Source organism: Ochotona princeps, chromosome 15, assembly GCF_030435755.1.
Source record: "Ochotona princeps isolate mOchPri1 chromosome 15, mOchPri1.hap1, whole genome shotgun sequence".
NCBI lineage: Eukaryota > Metazoa > Chordata > Mammalia > Lagomorpha > Ochotonidae > Ochotona > Ochotona princeps.
In genome coordinates this window covers 3663771-3683194 of record NC_080846.1, presented here as the reverse complement: position 1 = coordinate 3683194, position 19424 = coordinate 3663771, and the positions used below count along the sequence as shown (strand labels likewise).

The following is a 19424-nucleotide window of genomic DNA, read 5'->3' as shown; positions in this document are numbered from 1 at the left end:
TGAAGGTCACCTTCCCTGAGCCCCCAGCTGGCTCCTCTGACGTGGTCTGTTGGACAGCCGAGGCCGGCCCACACCTGCTCAGGAGAGGTTCCTTTCCAGTAAGGCTGCTTTCTCTGGGAGAAAGACTGGCAGAAAAGCATGCCCAAATGCCCACACAGTTGGAGCTGGGCAGGAGTGAGGCCAGAGCCAGGGACTCCCGTGGTCTCCCGCGTGGGTGTCAGGGAGCCCAGCCCGAGCGCCATCATGCCTGCCTCCAGTAGTCTGCGACAAGCAGTGGGCCAAGGCCTCGAACTGAAGCACTCTGGTCACAACAGGCGTCACCAATGGCCAGGCCAAGCACCAGTCCCCCTTTTTCTGTTTTGCTTAAAGATTTTACTTGAAGTATTTTGAGGCGGGCTTAGACAGGAAAGACAGATCTTCCCTCTGCTGGCTCACTCCCAAAATGGCCACTGTGTCCAGGGCTGGGCCTATCCAAAGCCAGGAGCCTGGGGTTCCGTCCACGCCTCTCTTCTGTCACCCAGGAGGGACCCAAGCACTTGGACCATCTGCTGCTGCTTTCAGAGATGTGAGCGGGGAACTGGATCAGGTGTGGAGCAGCGCCCGTAAGGGACCCCAGCACTGCAGACTGCAGCTTACCACCACCACTCCCCAGTCCACGCTTACTATCACAATAAAGTTAACCAGAATTAGCCAGTTTCTTCTTTCCTAAGGTGTACCCCACCCACAAGCTGTATTTCATGCATGAATGGAACGTCTTCAAATCAAGGTGAAGGCCATAGGTCTGGTGCCCGTTCCCTGCCTCAACGGGGGGCAGACCGTGCTCAAACCTGGCAAGGCACAGTAGGCCTAGGAGATGCGTGCCCAGGTACACCAGCGCTCACACCTCCACAGCCACCCAGCCAGCGGCAGCCAGGACTGCAGGCAGGCGGAGAGGGCTGGAGCGGCCAGTGCTGAGGCCGAGGCGGACTGTGGCTCCCTGGTGTCAAGCCCCATAAAGGCCACTTCATACCGTGTTAAGAACACAGCTCAAAGGTAGGAATAACAAACATTTATTCAGAACGGGAAGTACACAGTCACCTCCATCCCCTAACGCCTCTTCTCTCCTCCTGAAGGAGAGACAGCTAACGGAGGGGTGAGGGGCGGAGGATGCCAAGGTGGCTCCCACTTCCCAAGACAACAACCTGCAGGGCAGGGGAAGCACACAGCCCCTTCCTGTCAACATAGCGTGCGGTCACCCAGAACACAGGGTCCACATGGCTGGCAGGCAGGGGCCAGACTCAGGGAAACAGCACTGGTAAGTGTTGCTTGGCCCGGGAGCTTCGGGCAGCACACGGTCTTGGTGACAAGGCATGTCCGTGCCACTGTGCGGAGTCCCAGCAGTGACTGCTCCCAGCGTGCGGAGCCCAGGCCTGCTGCCTTCCGGGCTTTCGTGAGAGGAATGTCATCCAGGTGCTGCAGGAAATTGGGTTCGTACCCACCAAGTGGGTCGGGGAAAGCAACTCCCGCTGGAGAAGTAGCGAGGAGCTCAGCGGAGCCTGGCCTGGGCCTCCCTGGCCCGGGGAGCCCAGAGCTGGGGGACTGAGGAGGTCCGAACGCTGGTCCCTTCTTGTTTGACAGATGTAACTCCACGGTCTCCTGCTGGGCTGGTATCAGGCAAGTGCCAAGAGGCCCTCAGTGTCACAGTGCCCTCTGCGTTTTAGGCCTGTGCCCTGCGCTGCACTTGCAACTGCTATTACTGAGTTTCCAGAAGCCTGCTGCCTAGCTGGCTCCAGCTCTGCAAGCCCACAGTCCCTTCACAATCCCAACAAGCCAGAAGGCAACTGCTGCATGCCAGCAGGGGCCACGTCGCCCCAGGCTCTACACTGTTCTAGAAACACTGAGGCACAGACAAAAGCAGGCACACACATGCCATTTAAACCATCCTCAAAGCCATGATGTTGAATGAAAGGAGGGGGAGCCCTGGAAAGGCCCGGCTGACTGAGATGCAGGGTGTGGTGAGGCCCCCAGAGTGGGGACTGAGGGTGCACAGTGCACACTCCTGCAGTGTCACCTAGGAGGCCAAAAGTCCAGGGCTGGACACTGGGCACAGCACAAGGACTCTACTCCAGGTTGCTTGAAGCAGCTCCGGCCTCCATGCCCAGAAGTGGGGTGCACCTTCCTAGCAGGGCAGAGGCCTCAGCCCACCCTTGCAGACCGCCCATCAGGCCTGAAGTCACTCCTGCTGGGAGGGGCATAAGAGGCCCTGCCCCGCTGCCAACCATGCCATCTCCAGCAACAAGACAGGCTGAGGCAAGGTCCCCATCAGTACAGGAAGGGATCCTGTTCACGGCTTTTGTTTGAAAAACTTACACACGAAAGGGAAGATAACCTGCGGCCCTGGGGAAGACCGTGGCCCTCAGCATCCCAAGTCTGAGCCGGTGGACCACACACCAATTCCAGCTAAGAAATCCACTTGGGGCTGAAGGGAGGGCAGGCACGCCTGGAGAAACCCAAGCCTACCTTGGTGGTGAGGTGGGAGGAGACACACACTACAGTACAGGACGAGTGACACACAGGAGGACCCGTCCAGTGGGCAAGCTCCACCCTGGCGGCCTGCCCCGCCTGGGAGGCTGCAGTCCAAGGGCCCATTGGTCTCGCGCTCTGCCCGCGTAGACAGGACACCGCCTCTGCCCCGCTCAGAGCTTGATCTTGAACTCTGTGGGCTGCGTGGTGACGGAAGCCCCGGAGGACTTGAAGAGTGCCTTCAGGATGGTGTCTGGGTCCACTTCAGCCGGAGGGTTGGAGGAGGAAGCGGAGTTCACTCTTCGAGGCAACTCGCTGTCTCTTTTCATGGCGGGGCTGTCACTCAGCCGCCTGTTGGGGAGCAGAGAGGACCCCCCAGTCACTGACATCTGCCATGGCCAAGACACCCTGCACAGTGCTTTCTGCCTCCAATGCATCCCACGGTCATGAACCCCAAGACAGGTGCAGGGAATGGGGTGCTGAGCTTGGGGAACACTGTGTGCCCCTTGGGGACAACATACCTCAGTCTATCACACAATCAACTGAATTCTACTTAGCCTAGTGATTCCCAAACTTCTCAGGTCACAAAACCCTAAGAAACACTTTTAGAACCCAACTTTCTGTCTGAACACCGTTTAAGAAGTATGTCCAAACCACTTACTTCATTACCCAGGGTTAGAGTCCAGCTATTCCATATCTCAGTCTGTTTTAGGCCTGCCCGCCTATCCTGGGCACCCACTTCCTTGTCTGGAAATGCTGTCCTAGCCCCAACAGTCTAGAACAGTCGTTGGCCACGGTCAGGCACAGGGGCCCAGTGCTCAGGATCGGACCTGCGGCTGTGCTGTCAGTCACTCCCTCAGCCGATGCACCCACCCTGTGCAGGGGAGGCGGGAGCACCTGCTCTCCCAGTCCCTGTCCAGGCTGAGACCAAGGCCACAATGCTACCCCTGCAGCACCAAGTGTGGGCAGACAGCATCGAGCAGCTGTCACGAGAGGAAATGGGATGGATGGTGGTGACACGGCTGTGCACGGCAGGTAAGCACAGGCCCCGCCCAGTCCCCTGGCCTTGGGGACTCACAGCAGGATGGGCTGGTCCGACGTGATAACATTCCCATTCAGGTGAAGGTTGCACTTCATTGGCTGCCCTGAAAAACCAAAGAGGGCTCAGCTCCTCACACACGACAAGGCTGCCAGGCTCAGCTGATCCCTAGGCGAGGGGCCCTCTGCTAGGAAAGCAGCCGGAGGCAGAGCAACAACTTGTGCCCCCCAGCCAAGGGCAGCACAGCGTGCCTATCTTGTGAAGCCAGGCACAGAGGGGTTCCCGACAGGAGTGAGCAGAGTGCGCAGAAGTTCAGACGCTGTGGACCTAGGAAGGAAGCCCAGGAACCTCCCTTGTCCAAGGTGAAAAGGTTCGAGGTAGGTCACAGAACAGCCAACAGAGGAGGGAAGAAGGTACAGAATAGGGGCCAGTGCTGAAAGCGGAGGATTAGCTACTGAAGCTATCGCGCCAGGCCCTCCCCAAGCCCTCCTAAGAGAATGCCATGCAGTGAAATGGGTCTCCATTCCTGCTGGACCTAAGTTCAAACGCTGAGTGGAAAGCCAGGGCCCGGGGACACCCAGGTCACGCGCAGAGACCCCGAGGTGTCTGTCAGGGCGCTTTCATCCACGGGCCTCGTGTCCCACGTACCGTCCAGACAGCGGTTGTTGTACTTCTTGTACGCGGTGACTGCGTCGTCCTTCTTCACGAAGACCACCTCCGCCACCCCGGGGTGGACCAGCCGAGCCCGCTTGAGCGCGCCGCACACACAGAAAAGCTCCTACGAAGACCGAGCGGGATGGGATTAGGAGCAGCGTCCCCCACTCTCTAGGGCCAGGGCTGAGAGATGGCCCCCAACAGGATCTGACGAGGGGCAGGGAAAAGTGGGTCCTCGAGAGGCCAAGAAATTTCTCTGGGAGCCATCACCAGGGTGAACTCACGAGCTCAGCAAACACAGACAGGTGACGTTCACCTGGGAAGCTGTGAGCAGCACAACTTCCAGAGCACAGGCCAGCGAGGGCAGGTCTGGTGAGCCGAGCCCGAGCCCGCACATGCTAACACCCAAGCCACTGGCGAGCGGTCAGAGGCACAGAGCAGGTCTGAGCCTGGGATCGCACGCTGGCTGGGTGGTCTCTAGTAAGGCAGGTCACACCTCAGGGGCTGGTTCCTCCGGAGAGAAGAGGGACCCTGCACTGTGCACACTGGCCTCCAGGGCTTCTGGGAACACGCCCGAGAGCACCTGGGGACTGCACACAGCACCCACTGCGAGCGCACATTCTAACTAGGAAACAGGCGGGGTGGGGGCAACGAGCCCACGGCCATTTCTTCATTTGCAACTGCCCCCTCAGGGCTGTCCTTGAAAATAACTTGTTTTTAACAATAAGAGGAAAAATGCTAACTATCAAAATCATGAATCACAATTGAGTTATGACCCCAATTGAATGTTTTAGGTTTTTTTCCTAAGATTTATTTATTTTTATTAGAAAGGCAGATTGAGAAGCAGATCCCAGTACTCGTGCCCAATTTCCCCCAGCAGACAGCCACGGACTTCTTTGGCCAGCTGGGTATGGCCAGACATCGAGTCCCAGGGGTTCCAGCAAACCCCAAATGGGGTACTATGGCCCCAGCACCTCTGCCCCAGGACTGGTGGGGCCTGAAAAGCCTGAGAGGCCACGGGACTTACCACGATGTCCTCCTCGGTGACACGCGGGTGCAGGTTATTGACGGTCATCTTGGTGCCTTCCAGAGGGCTGAGCACAGGCTGACACACAGACAAGAGGGTGAGCAGAGGCCAGGTGGCGGCGGCCTCTCGCACAGGGCACTCACCCCCGCCCTCCCCTCGCCTCCTCAGCGCCCAGGTCTTTTTGGGCCTTTGCTGTTCACCTCAGGGTGTCAAGACCCCACCCGGTCCCCAGGCACTTCCTCTTCCCAGCACCCTTGCAGGTCCCCGCCCCAGTCAACAAGCTCCTTTGGCGCAGGGTGCCCAGGTCTTGGCTTGTGCATCCAGGGCACTCATAGCTCACACTCCTTGGTACAGTCTCTAACAGGATGGCCACCTCCACCTCACCTCTGCTGGCGGCAGCTCTTTGGGGGGCTCCTCCTTGTTCACCAGCGTGCGGGACATGTTGGTCAAAGCCTTTGTTCGCACCGAGGAGGGGAGCGCAGGGGCTGTGTATGCGTCATTCTGCACCACCTTGGTGAGAGGGAGGGGCTTGGACACGGACAGCTTCGTACTGCTCAGCCCGGTCTAAACAAAAGGCAGGACGCAACATGAGGAGCTGGACTCTGCACTCAGAAGCCACCCAGTGGCCCATACTAACAAATGCGGGGCCCTGGAGTGTCCCCCAGTTCCCATGTCCCTCAGCAGTTTAGAGAAAACAGGCTGTTCACTGCCTGTGACATCCCACAGGTCAGGGGAAGAGAGGCCCAGTGCACAGCCCAAGCACATGATCAGAGAAACTGCTTCCCAGTGCTGGAAGCTTCCATACAGCTCTGATGAAGAAACACACCCCCGAGTCACAGACCGGTCACCCCACATGTGAGACAGGTCAGAAAGCTGACAGGCTGGTGGCCCAGCTCCAGCTGAAGATGGCTGACCATAGTGTGCCTGGGGCTCGCAGGCAGAGGAGGAAGACAGCAGGCCCAGCTGACCCAGGCCAGGGTCAGTCTACCCGCTCCTCCCTGCCTGCAGGAGGCTCCCTTCCCTTGCAGCATAGACACCCCTCCAGCACCAGGACAGAGGCTGGCTGCCCACGTGACCCAGTGAGCCACTGTTCAGGAGCTCTGAGATGCTGAGGTCTACAGAACCCTCAAGGCCCAACTGCTCAGGGTGGCAGCGAGAGGACTCTTGGTCAAGACATAGCACCTTCCCCACCTGTGCTGGCCACTGGAAGGCCAGCTGAGAGTCCCTCAGTGCCAGACCAGCAGCCCCAGAGGCCCAAGGCCTGTGCTTACTAGACAGACACCAACTGGTACCATTCAGCGATACACAGCAGTCCAAGATTCATTAGTAATGGAAGACTGGCCAACCTGGGTGGGGGTCACTCCCGCAGGTAAGACGGCAGAAGTGCCTGCTCAGGAGGCTGGCTGGGCAGCCAGGTAGCCTGCCTGAGAGGCTGTGTCTCCTCTCCAAGATGGATGACCAGCACTCTGGCCTGGTCGCTCTTCCTGCACGAGGCTGCACAGGCCGAAACCCATGGGTCAGGTGCTCACTGACGCGAACACGCAAGAGCAAGACCAGAGCTCTGACGGTGGAAGGGGGGGAGCACACAGTACGCCCCGCCAGAGGAAGGAACTGGGAGCCCTCCTGTGGCTAACTCACTGCTCCACGTAAGCATCCACTCCAAATCCCAGGTTCAAGTTCAACCGCTCCTGGGACAGTGAGAAATGGGGCTTCACCAAGGCGGTGAAGGCATGAGAAGAGTGTCCACCTGGCTGGGTCAGGGCAGTCACAGCAGACACGGGCCTGCCACTGAGGGGTGTTCAGGAGATGCACCAATCTGGCCCCATTTCTCTGCTGCGTGTGTGCCCGCCTGCCCCGCACCGCACAGTCTCAATTACAGACCTCCTGGTCTCTGGTTCTCTAAGCCCAATAAGCCGCTCCTGCCTTCACTCCCTGGTCTGTGGTGCTCGGGTACAGCAGCAGTAAACAGACTAAGACACATCTGCCTTGAAATGTCTCAACTCCAGCAACTCAGAGCTGTAGCTCAGGGGCCGCAGCAAACTGGCGGACACTCAGTCCAGTACTGAGAAGACCAAGGGATTGTCCTAGTGCCACCTCTGAAGACTTTATCTTCCAAAGAAACATTTCTTCACGATTCCTACCCTCTGTGTTCCAAGGAAAATACAGCTTACAAGACGGGAAGGACGTGTGGGGAGCAGTGAGGGTGACATCGGGACACCCACCTGGTCACAGTGCTGGTCAGCCCCAGTCCACATCCTGCCCACTGTCGGCTGTTGGGCACCCTGGGAGGCATGGGAAATGGCTCCCTGCCACCCACAGGTCAGACCCACAACTGAATTCCAAGGTCTTGGCATTGGCCTTGGCTAACCTGCGCTGTTACAGCCATGTAGGAGGTAACCCAGTAGATGAAAGGTCTCTGTCTAAAAACACTGTAAAAAAAAAAAAAAGAATGGCCGGAACCCGGCTGATAGCCTAGTGCCTAAAGTACTGGCCTTGCACACACTGGGATCCCATATGGGCACCAGTTCATATTCCACCTGCTCTGCATCCCATCCAGTTCCCTGCTTGTGGCCTGGGAAAGCAGTCAAGGATGACCCAAACCCTTGGGACCCTGCACCCACATGGGAGACCCGGAAGAAGTCCTTGGCTCCTGGCTTCGGATTGGCTCAGCTCCAGCCGTTGCAGCCACTTGGGGAATGAACCAGCAGAAGAAGATCTTCCTGTCTCTCCTCCTCTTAGTACATCTGACTTTACAATAAAAATAAATATTTAGAGCCCGGTGTGGTAGCCTAGCAGCTGCAGTTCTCACCCTGCATGCGCCAGGATTACATATAGGCGCTGGTTTGTGTCCCAGGGGCTCCATTTCCTGTCTAGTTCCCTGACTGTGGCCTGGGAAAGCAATGGAGGACGGCCCAACGCCTTGGGACCCTGCACCCGCGTGGGAGACCCAGAGGAGGCTCCGGGTTCCTGGCTTCAGATTGATTCAGCTGCAGCCATTGCAGTCATTTGGGGAGTGAATCATCGGATGGAAGATCTTCCTCTCTGTCTCTCCTCCTCTCAGTATATCTGACTTTCCAATAGACACAGATAAATCTTTAAAAATCAAAAATAAATCTTTAAATATCTAAGAGAAAAAATCTTACAGGCTGGGGCTGTACTGTGCACAGCCACCACCTGCAGCACCCGCACCCCACATGGGCACCGCCAGTCCCGGTTCTGCCCCACTCCCAGCCGGCTCCTGCTAGTGTGCCTAGGAAGGCAGCAGGGTGGCCCTTGCATCCCCACAGCAGAGCCACAAGAACCTTCTAGCTCTGGCTTCAGACTGGACCAGCTCTGCCTGCTGTGGCCATTCTGAAAATAAGTCAATGGACAAAGACTTTCTGTCTCTCACTTTCTCTCTAACTCTACCTTTCCAATAGAAACACAGAGAGGGGGATTCTCCCATTCGCTGATGAGACGCACATGACAACGAGATAAGGTGACCCGCCATACCGCGCCATGGAGAAAGCTGCCAGAGACCGCAAGCTTCAGCTGCTTAGCAGGGAGGGGAGCCGGGGCGTCGTCATCTTCATCCAGGTCATACAAGTTCTAAGGATAAAGAAATGTAAGCCGGTGTGGCACGCAAGCCCTCACGGCAGGGCGGCGACCGCTGGGTCGCGCAGGCGCAGCTGGGGCAGAGCTCCCTGGGGACCAGCTGCTGAGGCCGGGTGGGGCCCGCCTCCCAGCCAACTGGGACTCCCTGGGACGCCCACTGGGACGCCCACACCTGCTAGTCACGTGTTGCTCAACCTGAGGAAAACACTCTGGTTAGGCCATCACTGTGTCCATCACCACCTGGGACAGTGTCACATGTCACTTGCCCGTGTGCCCTCCTTCTCAGCAATCCGGCCTATGGAAATAAACACAGACCCCCGACAGAACTCTGTTCAGGGCCAGCGTCATGGCATAATATGTTCAGCTGCTGCCAGCAGCTCCAGCATCCCATAGAGATGCTGGTTCGCATCCCTGCTGCTCTACTCCCTGCTAATGCTGCTGGGGAAAGTCATGGAGGGGAGGACCCAAGTGCTGGGGTCCCTGCCCCCACGTGGAGGACTCAGAGCCCTTGGCACTGGGTTTGGCCTGGCCCAGCTCTGGCTGTCGTGGACAGCTGGGGAAATGAACCAGAAGCCGTAAGACTGACGAGCCTGTAACTCTTCCAAAACAGCCTTCCTGGCAACAATGATGTGGCACACCTGGGTCAGCCCCGACCTCCAAGGCTAGCACCCCACACGGGAGCCTGGCTGCTCCCCACTAACACACTGGGAGGCAGCTGACGAAGGCCCAAGTCCTTGGCTCTGTGTCGCCCACAGGGAGACCTGGATGGAATTCCACGCTCCTAGCCTCAGCCCAACCCAGCCCCAGCCACTGCCAACACTGGGAGGAGTGAACCAGCAAATGGAAAAATCTCTCCTTTTTTCCTTCTTTTTCTGAAACACTTTTTTTAAAAAAAAGTTTTATTTTTATTACAAAGTCAGATATACAGAGAGGAGGAGAGACAGAGAGGAAGATCTTCCATCCGATGATTCACTCCCCAAGTGAGCCGCAACGGCCGGTGCTGCGCCGATCCGAAACCTGGAGCCAGGAACTTCTTCCAGGTCTCCCACGCGGGTGCAGAGTCCCAATGCATTGGGCCGTCATCGACTGCTTTCCCAGGCCACAAGCAGGGAGCTGGATGGGAAGTGGAGCCGCTGGGATTAGAACCGGTGCCCATATGGGATCCCGGTGTGTTCAAGGTGAGGACTTTAACTGCTAGGCCACGCTGCCAGGCCCAACACTTTCAAATAAATAAAAATTTTAATTAAAAAAATTGTTTTTCCTTGTGGGGCTATGTGATGGCTCAACTGGCTAACTCTCTGTCTGGAAGTATCAGCATCCCAAATGGGCTCCAGCTGACCTGGCTGCTCCACATCCATCCAGCTCCCTGCTTGTGGCCTGGGAAAGCAGTCGAGGATGGCCCAAAGCTTTGGAACCCTGCACACATGTGGGAGACCCAGAGGAAGCTCCTGGTTCCTGGCTCCAGATCTCATCAGCTCTGCCTGTTACATCCGTATGGAAGTGAACCAGCAGGTGGAAAATTTCTCTCTCCTTTCTGTGAATCTGCTTTTCCAATAAAAATAAATCTATCTTAAAAAAAAAAAGTTTATTTGTAACACACAGACTACCAAGTCAAACGTGTTCTACGGCTTGGGCAGAACATCCCAGAAAAAAAGTCTGGTCCCAAAGTCTCAGCATGACGGAATGAAGAGGCACAGATGGGAGTTGAGCCCAGGATCGGCAATGGAGCCTTAAGAGGGGCCGGATCAGATCTCGCTATAGGGAACACATACATACACACACACACACACACACACACACACACACACTCCTTTTTGCACAGCGACGCTCTGGCCAGTGGCCAAGTTCTCACCAGTGGCGGTGAACGTCCACGGCCAGGACCCACAGTCATCTTCCCTTCATGCGCAACTTTCCTCAAGAGCTCGGGCACAGCAACCACCAGCCGACTAACACGGACGCCCTCCTCCAGCATTTCCACCGGAAACCGTGGCCGGGCCTCAGCTCAGCCAGCAGGCCTCGTCCACACACGCACACACACGCTCTCTCCCAGGGACACGCTCCCGCGTACAGGTGCACTCTCTCTCACTCTACCTGTTTGGCCTGGTTATTGACCACGTTGATTTTCATTCCAGCAGGATTAGCGTGAAGGGGCACCATGGCCTTCTGCTGTGGGACCTAGAAACACCCAGCAGTCACAATTCATCCCTTCCGGGGCACCTGTGCTCCCCCAGTGGGCCGCTGGACTGTCACTGCAGGGGCTCCAGTTCTGCTTTCAGGTGGAAGGCCCTGAGCGTACCAGCTCGCACAACAAGCAGCTCCATTCATGCCAAAGACCACACTGTGACGTGCACCGGGCTTGGGGACCCTGACTCAGCCAGTGTGTGCTGCCACTGTGCCCTGAGAGCAAAGCTGCCGTGAGGATGGCACTGCTTCCCTCCCTGTGCAAGGCAGCCGGGGCGTGGGACCAGAGCCGGCCCCGGCCCTCCCGCTGACACTCCGTTTTCACACCTCCAGGACAGATTCATCACCCCAGAAGATCATCTTGGGGTGCAGCGAGGTGAGAAGCAAGCAAGAGGATGATGTAACTGTCACACGGCACGCCCACACTCAGCAGAGGCCCCTTCCCACTAGCTTATCTAGGAACACACTCCGTTTCTCCAGTGCGCCCTCTCTCTAGCATAAACTGCAATATACCATGTCTTCCTCAGTTACCCGGCGAGCACACACACGAAAGGCCTTCCTGAGCACCTACGTGCTGCGAGAACTTGGGACAACTGCACACTGCCCACACTTGTGCCCGGCTCTCCGGAGAACCGCGCCACAGCCTACCTGAATGGTTTTGGTGAGCTTCAGCGCCGGCGTCACCATCCCGACCGGCGGGCTCATGAAGGCCGCGGGGGAGCTCCTCTTCAGGCTGATCTTCTCCCGGGCATCAGCCACCTGCCGGGGCTTCTGGGGCACCGCACCCTGCTGCTTGCGCGAGTTGAGCATCTCCCGGGCATCCTGCACTTTCCCTTTGATTCGAAACCGGGCATCTTTCTGCAGCAGCTTCTCTCGGGCATCCTTGACGCCCAGCTTGAGTCGAGCATCGGAGAGGCCGATCTTCTGCCGAGCGTCAAACCTCTGCTGGAAGGCAGCCGTGCGTGCCGGTGGGCTGAGAAGGCTCTGCTGGATCCCAACTCGAGCCCGGATACCTCCAACTCCTGGCCTGGCGCTCAGCCTGCAAAAACACACCACAGTGCTAAGCGGGCCTGGATACCAACAGCAGCCCACAGGAGCAGGATGTGTGATATCGCGAGGCCTGCAGAACCAGAGCAACTCCTGGCCTGTGCCCTGTGAAATAAGGGGGCCCACACAGAGTCACGCTGGCACAGAACGGTTCACTTGCTTGGGCCCCACCACCCACACGGGGGGTCCTGGCTCAGCCTGCCTTCTGCTGACTGTGTGCCTGCGCCCCCGCCCCTGGCTGGACAAACCTAGGCTTTATGGTCTAGGGCATAAAAGCCACGGATATTAGTGGGTTTCTGCTTCATGGTAACTCCAGAAATCTGCACCTGTACTTAGGCACCCTGGATGGATGGGAACATGACACGCACTCCTTGATAAAAACCCACCCTCAGTCCCTACTGGCAGGTAAGGTGTTCCAGTGGCTTTTTTGCTTTCAGATTTATTTACTTTTATTTGAAAGGCAGGGTTACAAGTGACAGAGACAGAGAGCCAGAGAGAGCTCCATCCACTGGTTCATTCTCAAACAACAATGGCTGGAGCTGAGCCAGTCTGAAGGTGGGAGCTTCTTCCCGGTCTCCCCGGGGTGCTGGGGACTAAAGACTTGGGCCATCTTCCACTACTTTCCCAGGCACACTAGTAGGGAGCTGGATCAGAAATGGAACAGCCAGGACTTGAGCCTGCACCCATCTGGGAAGCTGGCACTGCAGGCAGACGCTTAACCAGGTACCGCACAGTAGCGGTCCCCTCTCCCACCAGTACTCTGAAAGTTTCTCACACCTGCTGATGAGGCTGGCGAGGCCCTCCTCCTAACAGGGCAGAGGCTCTGGACTCGCCATGCCAGAAATCAGACGAAACTAAGGCTGCTAGGAAGCCCCCAGATGAACCCACTTACTCATCACTGACTCTCTGAAGACACAGATGTGGGGCCAGCAGTCTGACTACCAGAGCAGGAGGGTGGTGTGCTCTTCTACCCGCTGGCTCACTCCAAATGGCCGCCACAACAGTGCTGGCCAAAGCCAGGACACTCAGGCTGTCCCTGCATGTCTGAACGGAGCCAACGGGTCTTGAACTGGTGCCCAGGAAGAGATGACAGCACTGGTCCCTGGACATGTAGCTTTAAACCTACCACGCCTGCGAACTGTCCACATTCTATAAATGAGAAGAGACTGAAGACAATTGCTATGTCAAGATCAGGGCTAATAACAGTGAAAACAGTTTAAGCTTCACTGTCTTTAGTGAAAATACCAATAAACTAGTAAGGACCAGGACATGTGTTACAACACTTGCATGTTGGCATTCCAGATGCTGCCAACCCAGTGCCCTGCTAATGCACCTCAGCAGTCAGTCCAAAATGGCCCAATGCCCGGGCCTGGGCCACTCACACCATGTCAGGGTGGAGTTCTGGTCTCCTGGCTTCAGTCTGGACCCGGTCCACTACTGCGGCCCTTTGGGAAGTGAACCAGAGTCGGAAGGACGCCCCCCACCCAGTCTACCCTTCTTTTTAAAAGAAAAAAAAAAAAAAAAAGACTTATTTATTATTGCAAAGTCAGATATACAGAGAGGAGAAAAGACAGAGAGGAAGATCTTCCCTCTAATGGTTCACTCCCCAAGTGGCCGCAATGGCCAGAGCTGAGCCAGTCCGAAATCAGTAGCCAGGAACTTCCTCCAGGTCTCCCACGTGGGTGCAGAGTCCCAAGGCTTTGGGCCGTCCTTGACTGCTTTCCCAGGTCACAAGCAGGGAGCTGGATGGGAAGTGGGGCTGCCGGGACACAAACAGGTGCCCATAGGGGATCCTGGCACTTCATGACGAAGACTTCAGCCACTACGCTGCTGTGCCAGGTCCAGGACCCCATTTTAAATAATCTTTCATAATGAGCACAGATCAGGTGGGCGCTACGGCGTTGTAGGTTAAGCCTCTGTTTCAGTGACCAGATCAAATCCCACTTCCACTTCCCATCCAGCTTTCTGCTAATACGCCCTGGTGGTGATGGGTAAAAGCCCAAGTCCCTGAGTTTCCACCATCCCAACTGGATTCCAGATGGCATTCCTGGCTCCAGGTTTGGGTCTTGCCCAGTCTTGACTGCTGTAGGAATTTGGGGGGTCAATCAGCAAATGTAGCATACATCGCCTCAGGTCCTTAAGAAATGATAATAAATTTGAGGGAAAAGGGAGACCAAAAGAGAAAAACATGACAAATGCTAAAACTTCCCAAGATTAAAAAAAATTGCAGAGGTCAATGCAGCGATGTTGCAGGCTAATTCTCTGCCTGCAGCCTGGGCATCCCATATGGTGCCAGTATGAGTGCCAGCTGCCTGCTCCTCTTCCCATCCAGCTCACTGCTTGTGGCTGGGGAGAACACAGCACGGCTCAGGCCCCGGGACCCTATATCCACTTGGGAGACCCGGATGAAGCTCCTGGCTCCTACCTTCAGAGCTACCAAACTCTGGCTGTCGTGGCTAGCTGGGAAGGAGCTAGTAGGCGCAAGCTCTCTCTGGGACTCTTTCAAACCAGCATCAAGTCCAGGAGTTAGACACCGCACCACACATGCGAGCGCCCGGGGTCTGTTCCCATCCCTGACTCCAGCGTCCTGCTAATGTGAAGCCGGGGACGTGGTGACAGGGCAGGTGACCAGGCAGGCTCCCACCGCCCAGGGGCGAGATCTGGGCTCTCACTGTTCAAAGAACCTGGACGAATCAGGGAAGAAAGGAAAGAAGCAGTCTCCTCTACTCTTACGCCTGGTATTTCAGCTCCAGTATGTGATCAGACATTCCAAAAAACACCAGTTACAGGCGACCACTGTTCTTGCAAGACCCCAGTCACCCAGAATGCACTCACCAAGGCCAGACAGCAGGCAGCACTCAGGCCCCACAGGCACAACACCTTTGGGGAAGACGAGGCAGGCACCTGCGCTGCCATTTCAGCCCGGTCAGGCACTGCTGAGACTTGCCAATCTGATCTCCCAATAGAAAAATAAACAAACCTTAACAAAATAAAAAGTATTTCAAAAGCAGAGACAGAAAATGAATATTCAGTCTACTGGTTCACTCCCCAAAAGCCTGCAACAGCCAGGGCTGGGCCAGGCTAAAGCCAGGCACTCCACCCAGGTCTCTCCAGGGACATAACCGTACCCCAGCAGGTACAAGAACAGGAAGCTGGGACCGAGGAGGTGGGAAGCAGGCACCTCAGGTGGCAGTAAGACTTCCTGACTGCCCATCACAGCCTGTCACAGCACAGCTCCGCCTCGCAGCTTCACTGGGGATCGTTGGGGGACCCTCGGCACACGCCCCCAGACCAGGTCCTCCCTACACCCCTGGCTGGCAGCTGGCCTCCAAGTGGCGGTCGGGGCAGGGTCTCCAAGAGCCAGCACTGCTTTGTCTCCTGGCTCCACGAGGGCAGATGGCAAGGCTGAGCACTCGGGCCCACAAACGGGCCCTGGATTAGTATAAAGCAGACATTAATCCATGGGATTTTACGGGTCAGCGTAGGAGCGTGCTAAGGTCATTTTTACAGGAGACCACACAGCACCAATATCGTGGAGGGCAAATCCTGCACTAGGCACTTTAGAAAATCATGAAGTCGGGTCCGGCACGATAGCGTAGTGGTTAAAGTCCTCGCCTTGCATGCGCCGGGATCCCATATGGTCGCTGGTTCTAATCCCGGTGGCCCCACTTCCCATCCAGCTCCCTGCTTGTGGCCTGGGAAACAGTCGAGGACGGCCCAAAGCCTTGGGACTCTGCACCCGCTTGGGAGACCCGGAAGAGCTCTTGGTTCCTGGCTTCGGACTGACTCAGCTCTGGCCATTGCGGCCACTTGGGGAGTGAACCATCAGATGGAAGATCTTCCTCTCTGTCTCTCCTCCTCTCTGTATATCTGCCTTTCCAATAAAAATAAATAAATCTTAAAAAAAAAAAAGAAAAAACATGAAGCCACTACCCCCTTACCAAGTTCACTTTATAAACCCAATTCTGCGAGTTATGCAACGACTCGTTTCCTCTCCTGCATGGTTAGAGCTAACTTCTCTTTATTGTATTTCAACAAAGCAAGCAAGCACCAAACACTCGGCCCAGATGCCCAGCACGCAGGACTCCGGGCCTGCAGCTGCTCCCGGCAGCGCCCCCAGGCTGGGACCGTGGAGGGGCTCACCCACTCACTCCAGTCGGCGTCGGCCTCGGAAACCGGCCGTGTATTCTAAAGGCAGAAGTCAACATGGGGGTGTGTGCAGGCACACCTGACCCTAGGCCCTTCCCGCCCCAATCCCATCCCGTTCTAGAAGTCAGCATCAATCAAGCAATCTGTTGACCGTCCAGAGGGTCCTGGTAGCAACAGAATGGTTGCCAAGGAGGCCAACTCCCCCCCACGAGCGCTTGGCCGTGGGCGGGCCAGGGTCCCTCCCTCCACAGCCACCTCCTGCTGCCTCCGCTCTCACTAGCCCCTCCTAGGATAGCTCCAGTAGAGTCAAGTTTCCAGGATGCCCTTCCTAAAAGGCCCCAAGACCACCAGTGTTCACAGGCGCGAGCAGGGAGTGTGCTCTCTGCATTCAGAACCCGAGACACCCAAGTTTAACACACTTCCCCCTCCCTGGAGGACACCTGTCAGGACAAGAGACCTTGAGCCTGCCTCTCTGTGCTGACTGGAAACGGTGATGAACTTTCTAGTCCCAGAGTTCCTCTATGCCAGCCTCCCTGCCTGTAGCCCCGGGGCAGTCTGGGAACCCGTGCTGGACACTGGGAGCTCCTTCCTCCTGCCACCACCCCCTGCAGTGCGCACATCCCGTGCCCGACTTTGCCAGGGCTTCTGGGAGGGCAGCCCTGATGCCTGGGCCTCCGTCACCATGTGAGAGATCCACTGGATGCTGGTGCGGGTGCAGCCCAGCCCTGGGGGTTGCACCCTTTTGGAAAGCCAACCAGCATATGGAGGACCTCTCTCTGCCTTTCAAAAAAACATCTTTTTAAAAAGCCTTTAACGGGGCCCGGCGGCGTGGCCTAGCAGCTAAAGTCCTCACCTTGAAAGCCCCGGGATCCCATATGGGCCCCGGTTCTAATTCCAGCGGCTCCACTTCCCATCTAGCTCCCTGCTTGTGGCCTGGGAAAGCAGTCGAGGACGGCCCAAAGCCTTGGGACCCTGCACCCGCGTGGGAGATCTGGAAGAGGTTCCTGGATCCGGGCATCGGATCGGCGTGCACCGGCTGTTGCGGTCACTTGGGGAGTGAATCATTGGACGGAAGATCTTCCTCTCTGTCTTTTCTCCTCTCTGTATATCTGACTTTGTAATAAAAATAAATCTTTTAAAAAAAAAAATTAAAAAAATAAAATAAAAAGCCTTTAACGCTGCTGCTGGCAGAGCGAAGAGCCATTAAACACATCACGTCGGGCTCTTTTCAAAGTGCTGTGAGTACACGGTAAGCACCAAGAAGAAAATGCAGACGGGGAATGGCCAGATAGTTTGCCTAGAAAGGCGCAGGAGGTGACAGAAGCAAAAGGCAGCTCGCACAGTCACCACCTGGCTCCTGCCCCGCAGAGGGAGATCCACCCCAACTCCTCCTTCCTGCGGTCAGCTGCCCCAAGCCAGCCAGTGTTTCTCTGGGCCTCTCAAGCAAAAATTCAAAATACAAAAACCCATCCACCTCTCCTTTTCATCCTTTCCACACCCTCGCAAGAGGCGCCACTGCCAGACCCTAACGGTGCCTCCCACAGCCAAGGAGGCCAGCCAGGCGTTCAGGCCCGGCGGGGAGCGCGGGGGGCGCTCGAAGGGCGAGCAGAGCTGGTGCCCCTCAGGCACCCGCAGCCGTCCCCCCGAAGCCAGCCCTCGGGGGGGTGTCCCGGCTCGGGAAAGCCAACACGCCGGCGGCCGGTCCGGCGCCCGAAGCGGCAGAAACGCTCCAGAGGGCAGCCCCGGGCACTACGGGGGCGCGCCCCAAACAAGGCGAGGAGCGTCCGGGGGAGCGGCGGCCCCGTCCTCACCGGGCCTGCAGGTGCAAGGGGTCTGCAGCAGGTGCGCGCCCTGCAGCCCGGCCCCACTCGGGGTGCGTCTCGGCCACCCCCTGCGCCTCCAAGGCCCTCCGAGGCCTCGACCCCCACGCCCCGCCGCCTCTGGACAACCTCACAACGCTCCCGCGCCACCCCAAGACGGACGCCGGGCGACCTGGCTTCCCCGTTTCACCCCAGGGTCTGAACTCGAAGACGGGCGGAGAGCCTGCAGCTCGGGGACCCCCGCCCCCAGACGAGGGAAAGGGCTGCGTCCCCCGAGTCCGGAGCTGAGGGAAGGGCTGCGTCCCCCGCCCCGGCCCACTCCTCGCAAGCCGGACCCCCGGCCTCCCCGGCCCGCCCTCCCCGACGCCTGCGCCGCCGGTCCGCGGGCGGCCGGGAGCCAGGCCCTCGGCGCCGCGTCCCGGCTGCTCCCTCCTCTACCCCGAGGTCCACGGGCCTCGGGCCCCGAGCCCCGACAGCAGCAAAGGCCGCTCACCGCCCCTTGGTCGCCGTCCCGCGCTTCCGGATGAGCTCGTCCAGGGAGAGGTCCGCCATCTTGCGCCACTCCGACGCCCTCGGCCCGGAGTCCGCCCCCAGGCAGCCGCTTCCGGCGTACGGCCCACGCACTCTCGCGACTGCGCAAACCAGACCGGGGCCGGAAGGGGCGGGCCGTTACCCTTGAGCCTTCGCGATGCCGGCTGCTTATCTGCATATGGCGGGTGGGCCAACTCCCGATCTTTTACTCTCCGTAGACGAACAAATACATGAAAACTGGCAACAGGGCATTCGCTAACAAGTCGGGTAAACTCCATGGGGACATGAGTATCCGCATACAGAGCCATCTCAGTACTCACCATAGTGTTAATGAGAATGGCATTTACCACCCAGGGAGCAGGCGGTATTGTTCTTTATGCCTTAAACTTATGAGTAAGGAAAATAACGATTCGGGGTGACGCCCGAATCCTCACTGCTAATGTGAGACGAATTTTTGAGCGGGTAAAGGTCGTCCCTGTGGTGACCCGCCTACTTTGCGGGATGCCTGGGAGCTGCGATCTGCCCGTCCCTCCCCTTCACGAAAAACAGACGGTGCTGGAACCTTTCCACCCCGCGGGCAGGAGGCCAGCTTCTAGAACAGATCGCGAAGGAATCTGCGAGGTCCCCGCCGCGCACACCACCCCAGGCAGCACTCCACAAGGGTTCCTCGTAGCAAAGTTTTATTTGTTCCATTTCTGCTCATTTATAAGTCACTGACAAAGCCACTAGGCGAGAGGCTAACAGGTGTGTGAAGGCAGCATTGCGGCTGCGCCAACGCCCTCGCGGGTGCCCCTGCTGGGGGTGGCAGGAGGACCCTCAGCCGGCTGCCCTCTGAGGGTGTTACCCATCCCGTGTAGTGTCAGGCGGGCAGGGCTGGGGC

At 57.5% G+C, this 19424-nt stretch overlaps 1 protein-coding gene and 1 non-coding gene across 3 annotated transcripts; one reads left to right on the top strand and one right to left on the bottom strand.

The window, feature by feature from the left end:
• Window positions 1-2035: 2035 nt before the first annotated feature.
• Window positions 2036-18642, bottom strand: POLDIP3 (DNA polymerase delta interacting protein 3). Of its 2 annotated transcripts, XM_004589453.2 has the most exons (9): window positions 18507-18642; window positions 11646-12036; window positions 10908-10991; window positions 8715-8810; window positions 5607-5786; window positions 5223-5300; window positions 4190-4319; window positions 3581-3647; window positions 2036-2853 (listed from the first exon to the last, which is right to left on the bottom strand). In XM_004589453.2, the coding sequence occupies exons 1-9, from the start codon at window positions 18563-18565 to the stop codon at window positions 2676-2678; spliced, it is 1263 nt and encodes a 420-aa protein (XP_004589510.2). In that variant the 5' UTR covers window positions 18566-18642; the 3' UTR covers window positions 2036-2675. The 2 variants fall into 2 exon arrangements, with proteins under 2 accessions (XP_004589510.2, XP_004589511.2); XM_004589454.2 differs by lacking the exon at window positions 10908-10991 and having other exon boundaries at window positions 2037-2853.
• Window positions 18643-18920: 278 nt separating this feature from the next.
• LOC118757645 (U12 minor spliceosomal RNA) lies at window positions 18921-19070 on the top strand. Its single transcript, XR_004995305.2, has one exon. It is a non-coding gene; the product is annotated as a U12 minor spliceosomal RNA (small nuclear RNA).
• The last annotated feature ends 354 nt before the right edge of the window (window positions 19071-19424 follow it).

Coding starts and splice junctions, on each gene's coding strand:
- POLDIP3 (XM_004589453.2), bottom strand. CDS start 18,565: ATGGCGGACCTCTCCCTGGACGAGCTCATCCGGAAGCGCGGGACGGCG. Junction 10,992..11,645: donor AGCTCACCAAAACCATTCAG/GTAGGCTGTGGC, acceptor GGGTGTTTCTAG/GTCCCACAGCAGAAGGCCAT. Junction 4,320..5,222: donor TCACCGAGGAGGACATCGTG/GTAAGTCCCGTG, acceptor CGGTCTTCGTAG/GAGCTTTTCTGTGTGTGCGG.